The following is a 25,386-nucleotide window of genomic DNA, read 5'->3' as shown; positions in this document are numbered from 1 at the left end:
TTAGAGGCTGATAACACCAATTTAGCTGGGTCTAAGAAAGGGTTATCATACCAAAATATAATCTACAGATATAGAGCTTTTCAAAAATGCATGGTAACCTTTGCCACCTTTTTGATACCGACAACCCGTCGGGCCCATGGACTAATGTTCCCTCAACCCTATGTTCCCTCAGCCTTATGTTCCCTCAGCCCTATGTTCCCTCAGCCCTATGTTCCCTCATCCCAAAATAGGACCCTATGTTCCCTCAGCCCTATGTTCCCTCAGACCAAAAATCTCAGTCCCCCATGGCATTGTTTCCGACGTCTCATTGTTCTGACGCCCCATTCGTCCGATGCTGGTGAATGCTAACCTGGTGAATGCTAACCTGCCGACGCTGTTGAATGCTAACCTGGTGAATACTAACCTGGTGAATGCTGACCTGCCAACGCTGGTGTATGCTAACCCGTGAATGCGGACCTGCCGACACTGGTGAATGCTAACCTTTTGAATGCTGGCGAATGCTAACTTTGTGAATGCTGACCTGCCGATGCTGGTGAATGCTAACCTGGTGAATGTTAACCTGAAGAATGCTAACTCTTTATATGCCCATATATGGAGATCCCTGATGTCATCATTATTAAGGCCATATCTGTGAATGCATGGGTAACAGGGATCTCCATATATGGGTAACTGGTCCGATATATATATTAATAAAGGATAACATAAATTAAAAGTTCACATATGGGTATTCCCAGATGATGCCCTGTTAGGGGAACCACACCAACAGAATCCATATATAGCCAAGACTGGTGGCCAAGACAGATGGCGTGACCTTGCCCAGTAAGACGCCCTTAATGGGACATCGGAACAATGAGATGTCGAACCAATGCCATGGCACCGTCTATTTTGGGCTGAGGGAACATAGGGCTGAGGGAACATAGGGTCTATTTTTGGGTTGAGGGAACATAGGGCTGAGGGAACATAGGGTCTATTTTGGAATTGAGGGAACATAGGGCTGAGGGAACATAGGGTCTATTTTTGGGTTGAGGGAACATAGGGCTGAGGGAACACAGGGTCTATTTTGGAATTGAGGGAACATAGGGCTGGGGGAAACATAGGGTTGAGGGAACATAGGGTATGATAAATTGTTAGGGAGTGAGGGAACATAGGGCTGAGGGAACATAGGGCTGAGGGAACATAGGGCTGAGGGAGCTTGAGCATGACCCCGACTATTTTCACAATTTTGGTTTCTTTCTTTTGTAATATTTGACAATTTGGCCAATCTGGTATTAAAACATTTCTTAAAAGTCAGTAAATTGTAACTTTATAAATGTGCAGATATCCTAGTATACACTCATACTGTCTGTTGGTTTGTTTAAATAAGAGAACAGACAGTTGCACATTAAGCTAATCATCTGGGGAACCCCCAAACCCCAGTTTGGGAACCACTGGCTTTAGACTTTAGTCATTTGTGAAACAAAATGAGCTGTGTGGCTCCATTTTAGCCCTGAATGCCTCCGATCATTCTGACTGACTGCTCTCTGGCGAGATGTGTCAGTGTGATTATTTTCTTTTTAATCCACATTTTCCAGTCTGCTGGGAGATATCTATATTTCCCAATACAATTTCTTGAGGGTGGTCCTTCATGTTCGGGTGGTGACATGACTGGTTTTCAGAGCAGTAGGCATAGATTTGTTAGCGGTCGTTCTCGCCGCTGTTCTAGCAACTACTTTACATTTAGAATTCCCCAGATGTATTTATATATATATTTATTTTGATTGTACCGCAGCGACACAACTACAAGACTACTATTACCATGAGTCATGACCTCTTTTCCTGGATCTTTGCAGTTTGGCCTGTGGGCTGCCTGGCTCACCTGGTTGGGGATAGCAGTGATGGCCTTCCTGAAGGTCTACCACAACTACAGACAGGAGGACCTGCTGGACAGCTTGATCCATGAGAAGGACCTGCTGTTGGGGCGCTCTCTCTCACGCCGTAGCTCTGATGGGGACCTCAAGACTGGCCTGCTCTAGAACCCAAAATACACTCACACTCTCTCTCACACACACACACACACACACACACCCGGCCGCACGCACGCACGCGCGCACGCACGCGCACGCACGCACGCACGCACGCACACGCGCGCGCGTATATACTGTATGTAGAGTACTCTTGTTTGCCAGACCTGTGTTTGCCTGTCAAGACAATCAGATCAATTGTCTTTTATTCCCGTTGACTATAAATAGAACCAAAGGGACAGGTTTATTGCTTTCTTTACAAAGATAATTGATTTGCGGATGAATATGCTACCACATGGCTGACAATCTCTAGTGGGTGATGCAAGTCATTCTGTTTCTCCGCGCTTATTTTGACACTGTGCGTTTAGAGATTTATAGGGGTTGTCAATGCTTTTCCATTCAAAACTAACACAGTCATCATGATTGAGCTAAGATAGTCCACAAGCATTTAATAGGGAAGAATGCTCAGCTGTGGGGGGAGCTTGTTTTTGCAACCCATGGGCAAGATTCCCTATTTAGCAACACGATTCACTCAGAGTTGATGAACAAGTATTCTTAATATGGCTCATGTTGTGTTTATGTACATTTCTTTGCATGGACTAAATGCATGGCAAATGAATAGACTTTCTGGTATGTTTTATTTTCATTTTTGGTAGAACAACATAGAGGCTTGTCTAGTAGGCACTACATGATGAATGATAAATTCTCTGCATGCTGCAGCAATGTATAATGTGTGCTTCCACAGTGTATATTATCAATACATATTTTTATAAATGTTGAGAAACAGGTATTGAAATTATTGTAATATATTGAACGTCTACTCCGAAATGCTTTTGTGTGATCAAATCAGGGCTTCTCTCTATACTTTATACTGTAGATACACACCAGTAATACTGTGTATTGTGATTACATACTCTATAATAGCTGCATGCATCTATTCCATTCCTGTGTAACACGCATCTTACACTCTAACATGTTGATTGATGAAGAAAGCAAGACACTGCCTCACTGACTTTGGTATGCAATGACAGATTTATTCAAAACAATTCAAATCATAAAAAAGGTAGTAACTAAAGCCTAATTTATACATTGTCGCATGGCTGTGTCTCTCGCCAAGAACAACTTTTGCAACTGACAAACGCGATGCAAATGTTGCATCATGAAATACGTGACATGTTGCGCTTTTCAGTTGAAAATCGGTTCCTTTTGCCGAGCGATACGGTCGTATGATGTACTGTACAAATTAGAGTTAAGAAAACCCTCCAGAAAGGCACTTCTTTCAAAGTGACCATATGTTTTGACAACTGTGAAATGCAGCTACAAACCTAACTTGTGCATACAGTATACAGGCCATGGTTCGTCTGGATATTGGTTTATTGCTAATGACAATTCAGTCTGACAGTGCAGAGAAAGCCCTCAAAGTATTCTGCTCCTCTACTGAGACATTATTATCAGTCTCATTTTGTTCTGACCACCAACATTGAAACTTCTGAAAGCAAACTCCCTTTGTGTTCACTGAAACCATTTATATAAATAAATAATTATGTTTTATTGGAAAGTAGGTGTTTGCATTATTGCTGAAACGGAGAGGTCTGTGTGCCATGCGTCATTATGTTAAGGGTTTGATTTGTAAAAGTGAAAAAACAGGGGGCACATTTTCTTAACCACTTAAGCCCTATGTACTTCTTTGTATGACAAATAAACAAATCTATTAGCTCACAACTATTTGCATTGCAACGCGTTGTAAACTTGTAGATCTACTAATTCAGCTATTGTTAAATTTCATTTAAAAAAAAGGCAAATTGTGACCCATATTTGATTAATATCAAACATAACAGACAGTCTACATCAGTGTTTCTCAAAGTGGATTCCAGGGACTCTGTGGGTTCCTTTATGGGGGTCTAAATTGAACCATATACTGTAAGTCTAACTCTGGCAGTGTACAAATGGGTTTAACAAAACCCATTTGTACACTTTAACAGGTCCATTTGGTTCCATTTGTACTGTCAGAGTTGAGGGGAGACCTTGAAATGCGAAAGTTTGAGAAACACTGGTCTACATTTCGCAAATGGAAATGCATCATAAGTCAGTCTAACCAGAAGCATGGATAAACATATCGTCACTGTCGGGCAGAAACCTCGTATCTCCAAGTTTTACATTTGTATGTTTTTTCGCTAAGTAAAGCCCTGCTTCATCATACAAGGCCGTCGCACAAAACTAGTGAAAACAGCAGATCTACAAGCACACAACGTCTGGCGGTGCGAGGCGTTGTGTGTTTGTAGATCGTCTGTTTTCACTAGTTTAGTTCATTTTTTAAATGATAAATACAAAACAAACGCTTTTGGACATACAAGGTTTCCACCCGACAACGACGATATATCCCCACTGGTGATACAAATGAATGACCAGAGGGGGGTATCAAAAGCAGATGGGACCCTGGTAATGTCCTTCCATACTGAACACTTTGTTTTGTTTGGTAGCTTGGCTATCAGAATTGTATTTGTGACAAACTATATGCAAAGGAACTCACAGTGAAGAGAAAACTGGTTCCGTATACGATTTCTGTGTTTGGCCTCATTCCAATAAACCTTCCGCAAAAGGCATATGCTACTCTTCTTAACCATTAAACATTTCATAAGTCCCCACCGAATTGTCTAAAGCTTGATGAGCATTTGACATCAAGATTAAAACCTGAATATTGAAAAACCTTTGATAATAGAAATGTAACAGGTAACAAAAAAACCTTAAAAAAATGTAAATAATGAAAAGTTGGGTATTTTTTGCGTAGATGCACATATACAGTATAGAAGAATAAATAACATTTAGGATAAAGGTTATCATTTGTGGCATTTAAAGCAGTTATAAAGAGGAACTGTCAAAAGCATTAGCATTCGTTCACTTTGAGCATAGACAATAAGGAGAGAGAATTCATAATATTGTGCTGAAGAGTTTCTCCTTAGACCAACTGGGAATTTATCATCTACACAGTAAAGTCCAGAGTGTTCATTTAACTGTAACTCAGAGAGAGTACAAATGGAAGTCAATTAACACTCAGGATTTTACATTATACGTACAGTATTCATGGCCAGATTTTACAGTATCATGTAAAACCTTCTCTCTTTTTTGCCACAGTCTGGCTTGGTGATGTGTTTCTGCCCTTTGTCCATGTATCTTGGAACAAGAAAGACCCCCCCTCCCCCCATCTTAAATGTGCCAATTCAAAGCCAGTCATCTCTACATTCATTTATGTACAATTACAAGGCGGAGTATTGTGATAGTCCTTAGTGTACTGTACCATATAGACAGCATTCACTTTGATTCAGTTCTGTGTCAAATGTGATGTAACACATGGTGTAGAGATGTGTAATAAAATAAATATTTGCATTCCATGGAAACATTCACTCACATACAATAGAATAGTGTCAAAATATATATATAAAAAAAGAAAGAAATCAAATGGTTTTCGTCATTTGGTGAACATAATGGTAACATCAACATTGCGTAATGTGCAAAATGTCATGGACTTGGAACGAACGTGGCTTACCCACCACCTAAGTACATATACATACAGGCATGGTAGCGCTACATATTTCTGGGATTACGCGTTTATCCATATAGCGTTGTGAGAGCAGTTCCTCTCTCAACACCACAGACAGTGGGCAGCAGCAGGAGCCTGCTGGATGGCTGAGGAGGTGTTTGTAGGCCAGCCGGGACACCTTCAAGGATAGTGACAGAGGAGTCTGAAGATATGTATATAACGCTCCAGGTCTCCCCCTGTGGTGGCTCTCAGTCATTGCATGGTCAGCCATATCCAGCACCCCCACAGAGCCTGTTTCATGTGCAGCAGGTAGACGGCCAGCGAGGCCTCCAGCTCCTCGCACACTCGCTGTGGGCGCCGGCGGTCCGTGCAGTACATGGCCACGCCCAGGAATGACATCAGCAGGAAGAGGCAGGTGAACAGAGCCAGGTGGGGTCGGGCCGTCGTCGTCTCGTAGGCTGCAACAAGGGGCGTCACAAGGGGGGGGTGGGAGTGGGACTGAGTTACTAGGGCCCAAGGTGGAGGGGCCTTAATTATTTTATACTTGAGCTATTGAAAAATAGCAGATCTACAAGCTCAGCTTGTAGATCTGCTATTTGTGAAAAGTCATGAAAATGTGGGCAAATCTTTGTGTAATTTTCTTTTTTAAGCGAACATTTGTAATTCAAATTTTGCTTCAGGGGGGTCCCTGGAACTAAATATTTTGAGATGGAGGTCCGTGGCCAAATACATATCATTTTGGGGGTCCTTCACATGAAACACCACTGAAAAAAAGCTTCAAAGATTTGCACACATTTTCACGACTTTTCAAAAAATAGCAAATATACAAGCTCACAGCGTGGCGGCGAATTGTTAAAGCACAAAATAACACAGTGAATCCTTGTACCCAGGGCCCAGAATTTGGTGCGACACCCCTGGCTGCAAAAGAAGCATCTGTTTTTCATTTGCAGCTTTGATTTGTAAATCAGCCTCTATGTATGCATGCTTCTCCTCATGTCCTCTTGACTCAGTGAAACTAGCACTTTGTAAGCTGCAGAGTTTTACCTGATCACATATTTTACTTTTCTTTTTAGTTTAGTTTTTACTTATACTTTACTTCAGTAATTCTTACGTTCTTTTTGTCTTTCTTTTAAGTTTTAAAACTTTCACTCCATTTCAATACAAATATTGGACCACCTGGACAAACACGTATAAAAATACATTATGAATAAACTTAAAGGAGCTATAGTCAACTTTTTCATTGTAGGGCCCAACACTTTGTTTACATCCTAGTCTATAGACTAGAATGTAAACAAAGTGTCGGTCTGACAATGGCCAAAATGATTCTTTTATCATTATTTTACGCTTTTTGTGGTCATTTTTGAATAGAAACACATATATGAAGCTTATTTATTTATAAAATATTTTCAAAACATAATTTTTATTTTAGCATCCGTTTTTCAAGAAAAAGTTGACTATAGCTCCTTTAAGCCCTATTAGATTTTTCTTTTTTAATATCCACATTGCGATGCAATGCAATACTTTTGTATTTAAGCAATTACTTCCAGAACTTTAACTCAAGTACAAATTTGACAAAGCAACTTTCACTTGTAGTTGAGTACTTTGACGTAAGTACTGAGATTGAGTACTTTGTCCACCCATTTGTGTTACCCATTGTTAGATGGTAAGTGCCATACAAACTGTTTACAAATGGAATATTGTAACACAAAATCCATGCTGTGGAGTTAGAAAAATTCCCCACACAGAATGACAAATGTTTCTGTAAATGGATGGAAGGGTGAAACAGATCAGTGTGGCTGACACTTGCTCATGCAGAGTAAGTTGGTGAAGTTTTGAACACGTTTGCAGACAAACTTACCACCTAAACAGTCATAGTATGGAATGTCTGTAAAGCCAACAAAAGAAAGGCCAGTCAGTCAACAGCAGACCAGCCATGAGGCAGGCAGACAGACTACTATTTTGAAAAACATTTAAAAATAGTTCAAATCTACAAGCTAGCAACATGTCGATGTGAGCTTTTAAATATTTTTCAAAATAGTAAAAAAATACCAAAAAGGCCCATTCCCACTGGGCCAGATAACAGATACAAAAATCTCTTTCTCCAGATATTTTTCCATTCAGAGTGGATGGTAGATACAGATAAAAAAAATATCTACCACAGATATTTGCCACAGATACTTTTATCTGTGGCAAATATTTTTTTTATTTGTATCTACCATCCACTTTGAATGGAAAAATATCTGGAGAAAGAGATTTTTGTATCTGTTATCTGGCCCAGTGGGAATGGGCCTGTAACCCCCCGGCTCCACCGAGCGTGTCGAGCGTCGCGTCAACGTCAACGTTGGGAACGCTCCCGTTTTAATCAATGAAGGGAGCTCCACTGCCGACGGTAACGTCAACGTCGGACGCTCCGGTGCCGGCGTCCAAACTCAAAAATTGCCCCGGTTAAATTTTTTGACGGCGTCCACAACGTCCAGTCATGTATAAATTATGATTAAATGTAATTGCATTGCATATTGAATGTATATACCGTACGTGCCTTTCTGCTGTTGGATATCCATTCACGTCATTCACAAGGGTGACTAGATGTCCCAAAATTCCTCGCATATTTTTTTATGTAATTACAGTGGTCTTCGGTCTTCCCACTTGATATAGGCTAATCACAAGTTCACAACAGGCAACAACTTTCTCAATTCTTCCTCCTAAAAACAGGCCAGCAGTGAGTGACTGAGTCTGAACACAGATTTTTAGGCTATACATTATCGTGGCTGCGCTGGACTGGTGTACCGAAAATATCCAATCTACAAGCTCAGACACAGTCACAACAGCATGATGACAGATTCATGCACTCGACATGTTGTGAGCTTGTATGTCTGCTATTTTTTTCTGGCACTTTACACAGGATAAATTATTATAAAAAACACTACAGTTGATAATGCGAATATCCTATGATCTTTGATTGAAATATCAACACATTCACGTTCAGTGGAGCCAGTCGGACGGCAACGTGTCTGCGTCAATGACGCCGTCAAGACGCAGAGCAACGCGACGCAGCCAGTGGAGCCCTGGGGTAAGGTGGCACGCAATATAGGGCCTGATACATGTTTTTCCCCATTAATGTGTGCTCACCATGTACAGTGGTCTCAGGTTCCCTGAATCGAACCCGCCGCTCTCCTTTCCGTCTGTGGGTGGGACTGTCGGAACCACAGCTGGGACTTGGCCTCTTTAGTATGGAGGTGGGGACTTTACCATTGGATACCTGGATAGATGATCAAATCATTCTAAAGTATACTGCATTTGGTTTTTATGGAAAGTTGTTGAATAAACCCGACACTCGTCACACATGACATGTTTTTGGTCATTCTGAGGATAAGTGGCCTTGCCCCCAGGCCTCCCCCAAGGCCTGTATGGGCCGATCTAGAATTACATTTCACGTCCCCAGGTTAATCCCCAGAAAGTCTGAGTCTGTATTGCGCCAGTTATGAATAATATTAAACTTTCAATCATAATAATGCTTGGTGTATATTTTAAGCCCAATTTATGCATAACGTTTTAGCTAAATGATTCCCAATGTTGAGAACAGAAGGTACAATATGGGAAGTAGAAGAGAGGAGGTCATCATTTTATGATGATGTGTTCTGTAATAAACAGAACATGCGTTTTCAGGTCAGGATACCAGTTGTATCCAATCAGGAGAGAGAACTCATACAGGATAAACAAGTGAAATTGGAAGTGATGACACAAAAAAAAGAGCAGAACATTTTTAAGCTGACAAAATTGATACTCTCTCCTGATTGGCAACTCGCCTCAAAATGTATTTCCTGTTACTAAAGAGGGACTAGAAGTAAAGAAAAGGCTGCACATAGGCCTGTCACAAATCTTGCATAATCGTCTAACGCATTTGACATAATCGCAATTATTTTGTCATAATCATATTTGTCGTTTCCATGTTGAAAGATTTTCATATATTTTCAAACATTTTCAAAAATAGTGGAAATAGCCGATCTACAAGCTTGCTTGTAGATCTGCTATTTCCACTATCAATGTTCTTTTTTTAAGTATAAAGTTGTCAAATATGTCAGCCATTTCTTTGTATATTAAGGTTATGTGTCATATCTGCCATGTGCAACTTAAAAGCCTACAAGCCAAACATAATTGTAATTGTCAACAACAAAAACACAATTAAAGGGATATTCCACTTTCAAAAAAACTTTTGGTCACTTTATCATCTAATCAGGCTTTTATGAACACCCTGAACAGTTTTTAATTTACTTCAATCAATATTTAGATATTTGATGTAAATGTTACCAGGCCCTCCAGGCCCAGGGCCTCTCCACATACACACCCATTGTAACTTCAAACTCCATTTTAACCATGATAGATTCATTAAAAACACCCATTATTTTTTTCTGGTGACTCATACTACCCTCCTAATACGTGGGCAGGTTGTGTTTTTTCGATAACATTTTACTTTTTTTTTTTATATATTTTTTTTTGTATTTCATTTTTTCCATTTTCCGAAATAATGATTAAAAATAAATGAAACAAGCTATGGATAAAACACGGCCTGCTCACGTATTAGGAGGGTAGTATGAGTCACCAGAAAAAAATAATGGGTGTTTTTAATGAATCTATCATGGTTAAAATGAAGTTTGAAGTTACAATGGGTGTGTATGTGGAGAGAAGCCCTTCCACTGTTTCCCTTTCGAAAGTGGAATATCCCTTTAAATCGTTAATCACAATTATTTGAATGACAATTAATTGTCATGTAAAATGTCATAATCGTGACACCCCTAGCCACACAGGAGAGTGTTTTTTGCAGGTCTTTCAGTCCAAGTGTATCAAAAAAGCAACTGGGTTAAGGCAGTGGAAGCTTGTGATTGGCACGCGGAGGAGATGAAAGTCGGTGGGACGGAGATACACCTAAACCTAACCTTGACCCTAACCCTAACCTCAGTAAAACTAACGCTGGTGAATGCTAACCTGGTGAAATGCTAACCTGCCGACGCTGTTCAATGCTAACCTGGTGAATGTTAAACTGGTCGGACCAACGGTGCTTAACCCAGCTGCTTTTTTGATACAATCGGACCTGCAAAAAACACTCTCCCCTAGCCACACTCATAGCTACGATGCAGGATTTATTAAAGGAATACCAACGTTTTGACGACTACTGTACATCTTCACAATCCTCAGGGATTGCTGAAGAAGACCTTACCACGTGGAAACGTTGGTATTCCTTTGATAGATCCTGCATCATGCCTATGAGTGTGCTGCCTTTTCTTTACTTCTAGACTTATCTACCAAGGTCAGCAGCAGTTTGTTTACTACAGAGGGACTAACACTTACTGAACAAACAATATAGCAATGATTACTGTATAATATAGACAGAGCTTTAACTCAAACAAAAATGTTGTTTTAACTATTGAACTATTTAATCTAAGTAAGGAACAATTGTGTACTTGAATCTATTATTATTTAGTTATTACTTTATATCTTAATTTGATCCAATTTGTCTATAACAGAGTTGACCAATTGAAATACTTAAAACGTTCAATTTAAAGTGTGTTCTATGAGAAAAATGTCCATTTCTATTTCTTGTTTCCTCTCTATACTCAAAACAAACCCGCAACACACACACACAATGATTAAACAATTACCTCTTGATGGTGGTGGGGTTCCTTCCTGTGGCGTACATCTGCACGTTTGTCTCTGTGAGAGTGAGGAAGATATTTGACGGTGTCTCTGAGGGACTCTGCCGCAGCGAAGCGTTTGGACAACGCAGACACGCACTGACCCAGCGAGTCTAGGAAGACAACCATGACCGGACATGAATTGAAGGACACTGACAACCACACTGAGTCTGCTGAGCGCTTCAGGGACAGACGATAAGGCAAAGTTAAACATGCAAAGCGGGACAGACCTTTCTGAGAAAAGACCAGGTTAACTCTGTCATTGCCAGGCAGAGCTCAGTAAATGCAGTGGGTGGGTTTAGGAAATGTTTAACTCAATTTGTTTCGTCTGATTTAATCATAACATAACGTAGTTAACTGCAATCTTAGCTTTTCTTCAAACAATTTGTCACTGATGCAAAAGGTATCAAGATGTGAGATAGGTTAACAATGGACATTGATAGTGGTATCTAGAGGCACAGAGCTGCTAACACTGAAAACAACCCTCAACCATGTTTAGGTCAAAAGGGAATCCTTTGTGTATAATACAACATAAAGGTCACTAAAAGTGCAGACACATTGTACATGGAAGATCTCCACGTGACCATTATGTCCCTTGGGCTGTTCTCTGACCTTTGCCTTGTTTTGATTTCACCTTCGTCATCTAAAATAAATAACAAGGATTGTTGTAGACTTCTGCCCATGTGCTGTCACCCCTATAGTACTACCCACCCCCGGGTAACTTTGAAAGCTGAAGCTGACTGTACTAAATGCTTTTTGCAGCAGAGCTGTCTTAAAAAATGATTTATGGTTAGAGTTAGCTTCCAAGTGGCTTTAAACCATTTGCATACTCTTATGTGAGAAGCAGAGTAGGTAACTTAATGGAACTCTTCCACTGCATGGTACTGGCTCAACTCGACACAATCTTTTGGTTAAAATGTACATTATGTTGTCAACTTGGTTTCACGTCTTTTGAAAAGACATTTCCAAAAGAAAAGACATTTCCATTTCCATTTTTTACAATGAAAATTACAGAATTTGCCTGACACTAACTAAGGGGGAGCCCGAGATAGAATGATGGACCTTCTATTTTTCTTCTTTGTTTCTTCCTTTCTTTCTTTCTTTCTTTCTTTCTTTCTTTCTTTCTTTCTTTCTTTATCTCTTTATCTCTTTCCACCTTTCTTGAAACAGCAATGATGGAGCTCATACAACAAAACAATTTCACCCAATTCTTACACTGGTAAACCTGTGATAAGTTGAGTTGTGTTGACTTTAACACAGATGAGTGTTTACCTGAATATTCCGTTTTGCCAATCTCAGCGTAGACAGTTGCCAACAGCTCCAGGCTCCTGGCTGTTATGGGGTGGTCATTACCAAAGGTTCTCTGGTGGATCTTAGTGGCCTGTGAGACACATTATTATTAATGACTGGAGGTCATTAGGGTGGTGTTAAATGTTGAATCTGTTCAAAGAGCTGAGAACAGAACAGTACAGTACATACAGCACGTACCTTTCCACTGTATTCCAAAGCAAGGTGGGGTCTGAAAGAAAAGAAAGGTGAGAGGGTTCATTTCCTCTTTGCTCCGGGTGTCTCTGTGGAGTCAAAATATTCTGCTGAAAGGAAAAGCAATCCATCACTCTCAGAGGGTTTAATCCGGGTTGCGAGATGGAATCTACCTCTGCTCTGGGCACCCTTGTTCAATTTAAACCCGCAAATACATCTTTTCAGAGAGGCCCACAAAGGATGACCTTAATTAAGCTTAGTGTTGCATGCTGCATTGTCAGGCAGGCCTATCTATTTCAGTGTTTGGGGCAGAGCGGAATGACAAATCTAATCATACGCGTGCCGTGATTAGAGTGGGATGAGACCGCCGGCATTAGACCTGTCTTATGGAGGAAGTGGAAACCGTCTCTCTCTGCCAGAACCAACTGTCCCAATCTTGCCTCCAGGGAGAATTACACAAAGGCATGGCGCTTACAGGTTTGTTTACTGGACTGTGCCCCACCACCAGCAGCCCTCTGCTCTTTGAGGTTAAGCTAGGTGAACACACTGGTACTGTAATGTGGCACGTTTAACAAGCACCAGCTGTTCTGCTCATATCTCCCAGCAGGCAGTGCTAGCCAGGGGCATTCATCACCCTCAGGTGTGTGTATGGATGTAGAGCAAGATCTGTTTAGTGTGACAGATGTCAGCATCACTGCTCCAAAACTACACTTGTCGTCAATTAGTAATGGCCAGGTGTTGGTTTACACTGCTTCAGAAGGTCCTCAGAGGACATCCGATCGTCAAAGACAGAGAAGAGAAGCCCTTCGCCAGCCCAAAGGACTTCCTACCATGTTACCCAAACATTCAGGAAGGATTACAACTTCCTGTCCGCAAGAGGTTTGACTGCGGGCATGGAGGCAATAATTAGCAACCAACGCCCCTAAATAACGAAACCCACAATTAACGAGCCGTAGCATATTCCGGCTTGTCCTTATTTACCCAGAAACCCAAGACTCTGGGTACAGTCATGCACCCTCGGTACATCTCATTCAAGTTTAACAAGATTTCTTGCCTTGACGGATGGCCGTGCCCGACCGGAACGCTCCACCTGTGCAACCTTCCGCCCTCCGCCACCCATTCAGGCAATCAGGTTAAATGGCATTATCCCAACAATGACAACAGATGGATAAAAAAAAGTGTGTGCTTGTGCTATGGCCTAACAAAGTAGTCCTGCAACAGGAGACACCAGATCCAGTTAATGTGTTCTGCAGGCAACACTCGAAACTCAGATAGTGCACGGTGTCTCTTTTCTACACCTCAACCGAGAAATCCAACTCTGCCTTTTTCACATGGTGACCAGAAATCAAACACTAGGTATGGGAGTTTAATGGAGAAAGAAATTTCCATTCTGGTCAGGGGTGTGTACATGCGTGTGTGTACGTGTGTCCATGCGTGCAGGCATGTGTGTATGCGCGCATGCGTGCAACTGTGCATGCATGTATACGTGGGTAATTCTGTGTATGAATCAAGAATCAAGAAGGTTTATTTGTCACTAATTATACAGCTGGTACAAGAGTGAAATGCTATTGTGGTGAAGTCCGCAAAATACTGTGCTAACACAACTTACAACAATAACATCAATAATAAAGATAAACATAAAGATACACAATTAAAGTGTAAGCATTTGTGTGAATATGTTTTTGGTTTTAAGTTTTCAAAGGTAAAATTCAGTAAAAACAAACTAAAAACAAACTAACAAATAAAAAGTCCAATCTTCAGAAAAAGACAGAAAAGGTACGTTCAGAACATTTGGCCTACAGGCTACAACTAAACAAAAACATACATAATATTGTTTTCACATTAATTCTCCACTTATATATTTACAAATCTGTCCGAAAACATCAGAAAATAAGAGTCAAACCGAACAAGACAATCTCACCCATATTGCACTCTCGCCTACAATAACACCGAATTCAACGCCACCATCAATTCAGTTCAACCTTTGTAACGACAAATCCAACACGCCCCTAGAATAAACATTTTTGTTTCATTTTAAACAAGCAGAACACTGTGCAGTGTGCAAACACATCAGTCGGGGCCGACGGGAAGCGCCCTTACCTCTTGCTCATGATGCAGAGCTGTGCCAGACGCTCCAGGTGCTGGGCCTGAGACGCCTGCTCCGACTGCTCCTCCGGGGTGGTCCATCCTGCTGAGCCCAGCGTGGCCTCCTCGTGAGGCCCTGTTACACACACACAGGGCATGGAGTAAACCTTATCTCTCTGTCTATCTACCCACTTTGAAAAAAAAGGGAGGAAAACAATCTGCCCTGATTGGCAGAGCTGAGTGTGTGGCGATGCAAGTGAAGCCTGGACCGCAGAGCAGGGCCAACTGAGGACCGGAGACAAGAGACAAGAGGATAAGGGAGTCAAACAACACACTCACCACGCCCACTAGACCTCTGTGACACACACACATACATGCACACGCACGCGCACGCACACACACACACACACACACACACACACACACACACACACACACACACACACACACACACACACACACACACACACAAACAGCAGTAGCAACCACAGCCCATCAGGTGAGACCGCAGGCGAATTACTCTGCTCACGGCCACCCACACACAACAAAACACAGCACACTTTACAGTACAAACACACGACTGCACATGCACACGTACACAAAGACAATTATGGGGTGGGGATGGAGAGAACTATTTCTGTCCTCCATCAAGCCCACCGGTAAACAATGGAAATAATATAAGGCAGACAGATGCTGGAGCCATGGCCAAAATGAAAAGAGAAAATGAATTGCAAGAAATGGAATGGGGTGGAATTTTGGCAAAGACAGTGAATTCATCTGTGTCAGTATTGTAATAGTGAACTGCTGTAATATATTATTGGAGGTTTGACCTGTCCTGTGTAGTAGATTAGATGTTATAACTTGACCACCACCACCTGTCTTGTCTCCTCATTTTCTCATTTATTACTGATTGATCTGAATTCCACCACACCTGCAACCCAGTATATGTACCAAAATATACAGATGAATAGCTCTGTGTATAAGCATCTAGAATATGCTTGTGGCGCTATGTGCTGCTTTATCAGGAGACTGCAGGATCAAATCTCTGCGGTACAACTCATCTGACATACTGTAAGTGTGTAATCATCATATACATATAGATTCTAACTCTCAGAGTTAAATTCAGGATTCTACAGCAGGGGTCTTCAACAGGGGTCCAGGACCCCAGTGTCCATATTCTGAGAACATTAGACAAAAATAGCAGATCTACAAGGAATCTATGAACAGGTTGTGGGGGTCCCTGCTTCATCTCTCTCTCAACTAAGGGGTCCTTGGCCTGAAAACGTTGAAGACCCCTGTTCTACGGTGTGGCTGGTGAGCGAGCGGGATGCCAACTTCCTGGGTGCGCTGCCTCGGGAGACGGCCAGCGTTCAATCCAAGGGAAGGGAGTAGTGCTGAATCAGGGGCTTCGGTGTTCCGCGGTGCCATGATATAACACCGAGAGCAGCCATTAGTCTTCCACTACGTCTGTCTCCTAACTCTCCTCCACCCGGCCCACGCAAGAGCGCGCTGCTGCTGCTGCCTCAGCAGCAGACGGAGGTAGAGGAAGAGGAAGAGGCAGCCGTCTGGAGAGGCAGCAGCAGCAGTAGCAGGTGATGAATGGCTGGCTGCTTCTGCCAAAGCTTGCTCAGAGCTCTGCCAGATTTACAGCAAATAAAGATGAACTGAGGTCAAAGCGGAGGCTCTGTTTTGCTCGCAAGTGGAAACGGACGGTGCTTTTCGCACCAATTACGGCATAGTAATCTACACTCTGTTGTGTACAGGACCATCTGGAGTTTTGTTGACTCAGGTTACGTGTAGAGTCAGACACGGGCGGCTTTCTTTCGCAACACCCTTGGTCAACATTTATGCAGTTATGTAAATTCACACCTGTGAATCGGGCGATACGAGCCCATTAGATCAGCTGTTAATCTTTTAGCAGCCTGGGGGTTAAGTGCATTACTTCAGAATGAACAATGGTTGTTAAGTGAACAGGGAGTGTATTCCTTAATGTCCCGGACCTGCTGATTCCAAACAACCAGCAATTAAACTCCCACCCTGTTTATGTAGTAAAAGGGTAGACTTTGCTGTGCTGCTATGGTCTATTAAATATACATTGTACATTTTCTGATGAGAACATATTGTCCCAAAACAACTGAATTTTAGCCTGCTACGCTACATCCAGTGGATTGGTTTTGTCACTTCGCTTCTCAGTCTGGCAAGCCTCCATTTGACTCGTATTTCCGAACATCACCGGCGACATCGTTGCTGATTGGATGTTGTTCCAACAAATCAGAGTAGGGTTAGGGTAGCTACTGTATGTCATCAGCCCGCCAATACACACTGGTGTATGCGCCCGCACCACAGACCAATCAGAAGCCGTGAGTGGTTTCCACTCGTTTTCTATGTCCCGCCTCCCTTGGAGATACTGTGAGCCTGGTGTGACTGAGAAGCGAATTGACAAAATCAATCCACTGAATCTAGCGTAGCGGGCTGGTACCCAGGCTAACTGAATTTCCCTTGCGGGATCAAGAGAGGTCTGTCTGTCTAGAGTCTAATTTCAAAACAGAAGAACAATAATAAATAACCAGATCCAAGTTCAAACTCACGTCTAAGTCTGCATCCACTGCGGTAGAAAACATGCTAGCGTACTTGCCTGTGCTGCCCTGAAGGGCGGTGAGCTCAATCAATGCCACCTCGTAGAACATTTTCTCAGCCTGGATGAACTGCAGGGCTTTCTCATCTGTTTATATGGGTGAAGGATCAGTGTCACTTGTCAACAGGATTAGTCAGTTGTTGTTGTCACAAACAGACCTGTTGCCAGGCTTGTCATTTATACAATGTTTTACGGTAGGTGTAAAACAGAAATGCAAGCAGTCATTGTTAGTGACTGTTGATCCCCAATATTGACATATGGACTTTTAAATAAAAAGTTTAGCATGAAAGATAATTCATTTATTTGAATAAACTAATAGAAAGTCAAAACTCAATGGTAACCCATACATTCACACACTATTGGTAGCAAGTTCCAGGTTCAGTAACTGTCTTACTAAAGGACACTAAAACATGAAGCCAGGATGAGCCAGGGATGAAATCGGGAGCCTTCTACCCATCTACTCCTGAGCCACAGACACCTTTTTACCAACAATAAACAAAGGGGTTACTACAGTTCATACAATTTGAATGCAACCAACATTGTAAGTGTAACTGTTACTTAGTCTAGTTTCTATTTCTAACCAATAAGATTGAGATCATTTGGACACAATAGCTAACACAAACACTGTATGTAAACATAGAGAAAAGAGCAGCTGAAGCATTTAATTCTTGGTGATCATTGATCACACCATTACATGGTTTCTAGCTGTCCACACATATTGAATGAACTATGTGAAATCTTGATCTCTATCGCAACTGTTTTGCAGTGTTTTTATTTCATTATTTTCCATAAAAGGATACTTTTCAAAGCCACTATAAATAGAGCGTGTTTATTGTCTCAAAGGCATTCCACATACTGAGAACAGCTCCCGCTGTAAAGTGACACCATTTAGACTTGACAGGTGAACTTAAAGACCACTGGCACAGACAATAGGCTTAAAATAAACACTCTGTTGCCTGCCTGTCCTATTTAACGGCATGCCTCCTACACATGTAAAGAGGAGTAAATTCTATATTTAGTGATTCCATGTCCTTCACTGTCTTTTTTTAGTAGCTCAATTCATCTCTAATTCAACAGAATAGTATCCAACAGGGCTTCGGACAGATCCATTCTAAAATGAAGGAATTGAGAGCTTTCTACAAGTCCCCACCAGGACGGTTGGACAAAAGCATTATACAGTTGAACTTGAAACCTCATTAAAAGGAATAGTACAAATGAGCCAGGCTAATCTACATCTTCCAACTTCCATGTAGAGCGCAACAAACCTACCTACCTTGAGCTTATGAAAAGTGACAAACCTGACAAACCTTGCAAAAAAGATAAACATGTATTAGCCTCACTAAAAAGTGTTACTTCTGAGTAATGCCAAACAGTAGCGCCATAAAGGCAGAGGGATGCTGAATGACTATTGATAGCCATTGAACGTATTGTCACGTGGCCATTCTGTTCTTACGTCATGCGAGCAGTGGGAAACCCCACCTCAATGACTGAGGGATATAGAGTAGGTTCAACTGTTGATCTGTACAATTGAACAACTGATACATAAAATGGAAGTTTTGACAGGCAGATCTGGTGCAATAGCCCTGCACATTTCATTATAGTCTCATGTAAGCCCAATCTGGGAACCCACATATTTTTCCCCTTTGTTTTTGCCTCTGGGAGTGCCAATTCCTGTTAGCTGAATCTGTCCTGAGGGATTACATGTAGCCAGATGATCGAGATCTCTGCCTACCATTCAATGTACAGTAGTTGCACAGCTGCGAAAACCTCTACCTTACGCCTACTGCTTTGAAAACCAATCCACCCTTTTTGCATTGGTTCTGGATATTATAATTGATTTAATCCCAGTTTCCATAATGTAAGCAACTACATTGAATGATATCACCGGACATCAGTAGGCAGAGATCTCTGATTGCCTGGCTACGCGAGACAACAAAACAATACACTATTTATACAGTTATTTTGAGCAAATCCTCCTGAGGGAGTAATTGTAGTATCATTAGAAATGCAATTAATCTGTGTCAGCGGCTGGGAGTATTCAGTGTCTGGGGAGAGTCACCTGGCAGCATATGAGTACAAGGTGAGAATGAAAATACCGTAACTATACGGCAGTGGTTTTCAACCCTTTTCATATCAAGGTCCATTATTTATGCTGAATTTGAGCCACGGACCACCATTAGATTAGCCTAGTTCCAGACCCTGAATCGCTAGCCACACCCCTTTATTTTTTTTGTTTCTGCGATTCAGGTCTAGAATCGCTCTCAATGAGGAGGCCTGCCTCGGTTGAAAATCCAAACGGGCGAATCAGCGTCGTGAATCAGCGTCTTGTGATCAGCGTGGGTGGGGGTTTCCCAGAACTCATGTGTGTTTCCAAGTACACCAGCGCCGCCGCCGTACCGTACCGCACATCGTGTCGCGGTAAAATGCGGTAAATTGCGGTAAAATACGATCGTATCGATCTCGCTATGAAACACCAGTAGCAGGCATGTTATGTTGTGTTTGATTACTAGTTCGTAGTGCTCCTATTCTGACTGTTTCTTTGGTTAGCAAGTAGCACTAGCAAGCAACAGGTTAGCCACTAGCCAGCCAGGCACACATAACAACACTATGTCATGTGTTGGTCGGTGAACCAATCGCTGAACAGTGCCTCATTTCGGCAACGCCCATCCCTGCAAAGGCTGTGGGCGGAACTGACTTCAGACTGAATAATGAAGTGAAACGAAATGTCAATTCAGGCTGAGTGTCAGGCTACCATTAGATGAGATTTTGCCTCTCAGACCCAAAACTTAAGGCTATTTTGTTATCGTTGGTATGCCGTATTGATGTTGGTACCATAGGAGAGATAACAGGCAAATGTTGATCAAAATAACAATTCTTCTTCATTTTCTAATTATGTAGACTTCTTGTAAATTAAGTAATGCAGATGTTTAACAATAATTTAGAGCGTAACATGAAACCAAATATATTTATTGACTTTACACACCCAGCAAGGGGGAGCTTCAGTTTCACCCAGCTGAGAGCTGCCCCCCAGAGGAGCAATTCTCCATTCTGAAACATCCCCATTCCGAAACCAGGTTAGCATTCACCAGCGTCGGCAGGTTAGCATTTCACCAGGTTAGCATTCACCAGCGTCAGCAAGTCAGCATTTCACCAGCGTTAGTTTTACTGAGGTTAGGTTTAGGTGGTCGGAATAGCGATGTTTCAGAGTGCCGATGTGTAACCGGAGCAATTAGGTGTTAGTGTCTTGCTCAAGGACACTTCGACACATTGCTGGCCTGGAATCGTACCTGTGACAAGACAACCAGGGTCTATGGCGCCCCAGGCGGACTCACTAACCACTCAGCTATGGCCCCCCGCCCAAATGGGTCCGTATTTCATTCTCTCAAGAGGTCCACGGACCAGTTGTTGAGAACCACTCCGGTGGATTAGAAACAACAGCAGCTATCAAAGGTCAGAACAGAGAAGAGGTAGGCTACTTCAGCTGGCTGCTGATATTTTTAGCCTGGCGTGAAAACAACAACCAAGGCTAGTAATCTTTCTTTTATTTGAGATCAAAGTCGAATTGACAGACCAATGCACTGCCCATGAAACAGACATCAATAAACACTCACCAGCCAAGTGAAAGGCTTTTTGGCTCGGGACAAAGGTCACTTCAAGATAATGCCAGTACTGATAGCAGTCCTGCAGACTTTAAGCCATAATGACACTTCTAATGTGTTCATGTGGGTTGAAGCCAGTATGTCAGCACAATGTATGATTACACCCACCAGGTCAAGTGAATTTCTCACCTGGAACGCATTTTTATGCATTATTCTTTAACCATTATTTTATGCTTAAATACCCATCGACCATAGTCCCCCAGGGATCTATAATAGGCATGCACCTGTCCCTCTATACACCAAATCTCTTAGCCAAAAACTGCTGATCTGCATTATGCTGTGAGCTTGTAGATCAGATATTTTCTGCAAATGTTTGCCCCAGAATAGGGATGCTATAGGGCACCTGCTGGCCTAGCGGTCCAGGCGTGTACCACATATAGGCTCTAATGCAGTGTGTTGCTCGTTTGAATCCCAATCCCGATGACCTTTGCAGCGTGTCACTCACTGTCTCTCTCTCTCTCCCTGTTTCCTGTGTCAATGGGTTAGGGTTAGGGTTAGGGTTAAAACACATCATTAGAATAGGGATGCTAGGGTTAAACCAGACATTAAAATTATGCTACAAACACTTAGCCAGCTTTAGTTATACAATCATGTTCCAGTTTTTTGTGAAACTCCCAAATTCCCATTCATTTGTCTCTTGTTACAGCAGACTGACCATTAACCTGTCTCCCTAGACGACAGTCACAAAGGCCACAGCATAACTGGCCAAGCTCGTCTTTTGCTCATGAGAACTGTTGTTGTCGACAATACAATGAAAGGTTGTATGGCACGCAATGACAATATATCATGTCAGTTCAGTCTTTGCTAACAGAATTAATGAATAAATAATGGTTTAGGAATCATTTCTTAAATCTGAATAATGCCCAGGTTTAACAAAAACTCTTCATGAATTCTTATTTACTCATTACATGAACACGTTACAATGATGTGATTTTCTGCGAACATTTATAGTTTTCTTTTTTATAAAATACATTTAAACACTTCTCTACATTCACAGACCATCTAAATGTAATGCATCCATTCTGTAGCGTGCAGTTAAATTAAAGTTTAAATTTTATGGCTGTAACATTACACTAAAAGTAAAAGAATGTAACATGGCACTTTACGACACTCATACAACGCCACCTGTGACATGACATGACATGACATGACATGACATGACATGACATGACACCTTTCCCCCCATTTAATATTCATAATGCCACTGTCAGAAGACTTCATCTAGCCATGATAAACGAGGCTCTTCAGTTGATGCTCACACAACAGTCTATTGATGAGGTGAAGCCTTGCAAAGCGACCTATTTTGGGAGAGATGGGTGGTAAAGGGCATCGCCTCAGCGAGGTAGATAACATGAGCTGGCGCGCAAAGTGTACGCAGCAGTGTCTCAGTATCGGGGCCCAGAGACATCAGGGTTATATATCCTGAAACGTGACACCTCACTATTCTCTCTGCGGTGCCCTCCACTGCCGTGGTCCACCCAAGCAATGTGGAGGCGACGCGACATGCAGTGGTGTAAAGTATTTAAGTACATTTACTTAAGTACTGTACTTAAGTACCAATTTTGAGGTATGTGTACTTTACTTGAGTATTTCCAATTTCCAATACTTTTACTTCTACTCCACTACATCTCGGATCCTAATATTGGGCCCGATTCATCAATCTGGTCGTAAATATAGTGTAAATGAAGTGAAAAACTGGGGGTTAGGGTTAAGGTTAGGTTGTTTGGAATAGCGATGTTTCGGAGTGCCGATGTGTAAACGGAGCAATTAGGGGTTAGGTGTCCAGGGACCATCTGGTCGTAAATATAGTGTAAACAAAGTGACTAAATCTGGCGTATATTTCTCAAAGCAAAAACTGAGTGGGGTTCATCAACCATTTTGTGCGCAGCACAGGTGTATATCATGATGAATTCGGACCGCTGGCAGTAGTGTAAAATCACAAGCGTTGCTTCCAAAGTACTTATGGCAGAACCATATATGGTAGGAAGCATGACTCAGCACTCTGTAGTCTGCTCTGGGAATGCCCCATTCACTATATGGGAAATGAAACTTAAACTCCGCCATGGCTTTGCGGTTGAACTTGGCTCTCATCCCAAAACACAACACAAAAAAAAAAAAAAAAAAAGATCTGTTACAATTAAATCTGTCCTGCCGATTGTAGGCTACAATGGATCATCATCTGCATTGCTTCCATAAATAAGTTTTAACCCACCACGAAATAGTAAACATGGAATGGATATTAAGCCTTTTCCACTGAACATTGGCAAAAAGATAATGTTGAAGGCATATAGAGCTGTGCCACCCTGCTTTCCGATATATTATGGACCAGACCAGAGCTTTATTGATTATCGGATTAATATTTCATCACTGTCCTACATCGGAACAGCCACATTTCATTCCTTATCTGACCAAAGGTAAGACTTATTTTGTTATTGTGTAGCGTTCATGTGATGATGTGATCAATATACAGTAGTCTACTCTACAGTATTATTTTTCTTCTTGCCGGCAGACTAGGAACTTTAACGTGGCCGTGCTGCTTATATAAAAACTTCAACTTGTCTTATAAAAAAAAAAAGGAAAGAAAACATATCGGCGTCACAATGACAACGTAGGATATTATTTAAAACTGTTCTGATCCCGCCGATTGCAAAATGGATGCTGAACCTAATGCTCCCATGTATAATGAGAATAAAGACGTTTACAAGGTTCAAACGATCACTAAATAATACGCTAAAACATGATGTGGAATATCTCCTGAAGTGAAACACTGCTATTCCTCATCAGAGGCTATTAGTGGTGTTTGATATGTGATCAAATAGTGAGTAGTCTACAGAAGTGGGTCTCTACCAGTGGTCCAGGGACCACCAGTGCTATGCTGGGGTTTACAGGTGGTCTCCTGTTAAATGATGGAGAGTTGGTAACCAAACAGACCCTTATACTATAGATCTTTAACTCTTGAGAGTGTAAAATGAAACCAAATGGACGCGTGCGGGCGGTCATTTTCATGCGGTGCATGAGTGGGCCCCCATCGGTGGGTCCGTGATCGGGCGTGGGAGGTCCGCGTCAGGGCGCGGCGCGGCCTACGCTGCCCGGGGAAGAGGGGCAGAGAAACCGCAGCCTGGCGGCGACTGTGCCGTCTGTGCGATCTTCTGCAAGCGCGACTGCAGTGCTTGATTGTTTATTTTCATCATTACGTGAAACTTTGTCTGAGTTTCAGCTCTAAATGCAACTGATTGCACTAGAAACTATATATCTATACTATAATTTTGCGAATGTCTGTCTGTCTGTCTGTCTGTCTGTCTGTCTGTCTGTCTGAAACAGCGTTTCTCATCAGTGGCTGGAGCAATTGATCTGAAATCGCATCACAATTAGCATATGAACACACCTAACATAACTGTGAAGCCCGTTTGTCACTTTCACAAATCGTATGCTGTATATTAGCATTTTTATGGTGTATCTACTATCTATTCTGCATCTAGCTTGAGGCTAATCTATTCTGCATCTAGCATGAGGCAACATGTTTAACCAGCTGTGTGTGTGTGTGTGTGTGTGTGTGTGTGTGTGTGTGTGTGTGTGCAGGCATTTGGGTGTGTGCGCAGGCGGGTGGGCGGGTGGGCGGGTGGGCGCGTTTCGTTTCGGGCCATTAAACGAAACGGGTATTTCTTACATTGATGCTCCTACATATTATCATGCAAGCACCAGTTAAAGTTACTTTCCATCCCTCATATACTGTATGCACAGTGCACATCCCATAACCCACACACTGCACATCATTTTGGAGCTCATATCTTTGAACGGGTAAGAGCTAGTAAATACAAATCGGTGGAATAGCATGCCTATATTACACAGAGGCTGCACAAGCAGATCTGTAAGGGTCCATTTGGTTACAAACTCAGTGACAGCTTATCCATGACTGAATATGTAATTGTTTGACATATTCTTTTATTTTTTAAATACATGTGTTAGCACATGTTGGGCAGAATGGGCACATACATATTTAATTTTAAGTTTGGCACAATTTTAAATTGATTTTGTATGAAGAATAAAGCATTCTAAATATACGCAAGGCGATGCAAAATGAAGGCAGCGCATTATACAGGTTAATGAGAGCTCGCGCAGTGCAGCACAGAGATAAGGACTCAGGAATCCTCTTAAGAGATATAGACACTCAGCTTGAGCTCCTCAGTAAACCATTAGGCACTCTCTGGTACAAAATGTGTTATTATGGACCACACACACACACTCGAGCCGCGCACACACACACACACACACACTCACGCACGCACGCACACGCGCG

At 42.0% G+C, this 25,386-nt stretch overlaps 2 protein-coding genes across 2 annotated transcripts in view; one reads left to right on the top strand and one right to left on the bottom strand.

The window, feature by feature from the left end:
* The window catches only part of LOC308305564 (transmembrane protein 179-like), a gene marked incomplete at its 3' end in the record, with an annotated part of 467,552 nt that extends 465,540 nt beyond the window's left edge, over window positions 1–2,012 (top strand). Inside the window, exon 5 of the mRNA XM_080750375.1 lies at window positions 1,830–2,012. Within this exon, the coding sequence (XP_080606501.1) occupies window positions 1,830–2,012 (183 nt within the window). The remainder of the gene's footprint in view (window positions 1–1,829) is intronic.
* A 1,001-nt stretch (window positions 2,013–3,013) lies between these two features.
* cUnh14orf180 (chromosome Un C14orf180 homolog) lies at window positions 3,014–18,123 on the bottom strand. The gene is made up of 8 exons (XM_080751269.1): window positions 17,825–18,123; window positions 17,431–17,517; window positions 14,811–14,931; window positions 12,717–12,747; window positions 12,501–12,609; window positions 11,196–11,341; window positions 8,668–8,797; window positions 3,014–5,996 (listed from the first exon to the last, which is right to left on the bottom strand). The coding sequence occupies exons 2-8, from the start codon at window positions 17,480–17,482 to the stop codon at window positions 5,791–5,793; spliced, it is 795 nt and encodes a 264-aa protein (XP_080607395.1). The 5' UTR covers window positions 17,483–17,517; window positions 17,825–18,123; the 3' UTR covers window positions 3,014–5,790.
* Between the last annotated feature and the right edge of the window lie 7,263 nt (window positions 18,124–25,386).

Source organism: Nannobrachium achirus, assembly GCF_963921795.1.
Source record: "Nannobrachium achirus genome assembly, chromosome: 20".
NCBI classification, from domain to species: Eukaryota; Metazoa; Chordata; class Actinopteri; order Myctophiformes; family Myctophidae; genus Nannobrachium; species Nannobrachium achirus.
This window is presented reverse-complemented; position numbering and strand designations above follow the sequence as displayed.

What these genes read in the sequence shown, in the direction of transcription:
- cUnh14orf180 (XM_080751269.1), bottom strand. Translation starts at nt 17,482, where the DNA reads ATGTTCTACGAGGTGGCATTGATTGAGCTCACCGCCCTTCAGGGCAGC. An exon ending in CTCTGCATCATGAGCAAGAG is followed by an intron (nt 12,748 to 14,810) that starts GTAAGGGCGCTT and finishes CTTTTCTTTCAG; the next exon opens with ACCCCACCTTGCTTTGGAAT. An exon ending in TGGCAAAACGGAATATTCAG is followed by an intron (nt 11,342 to 12,500) that starts GTAAACACTCAT and finishes TTGTCTTCCTAG; the next exon opens with ACTCGCTGGGTCAGTGCGTG.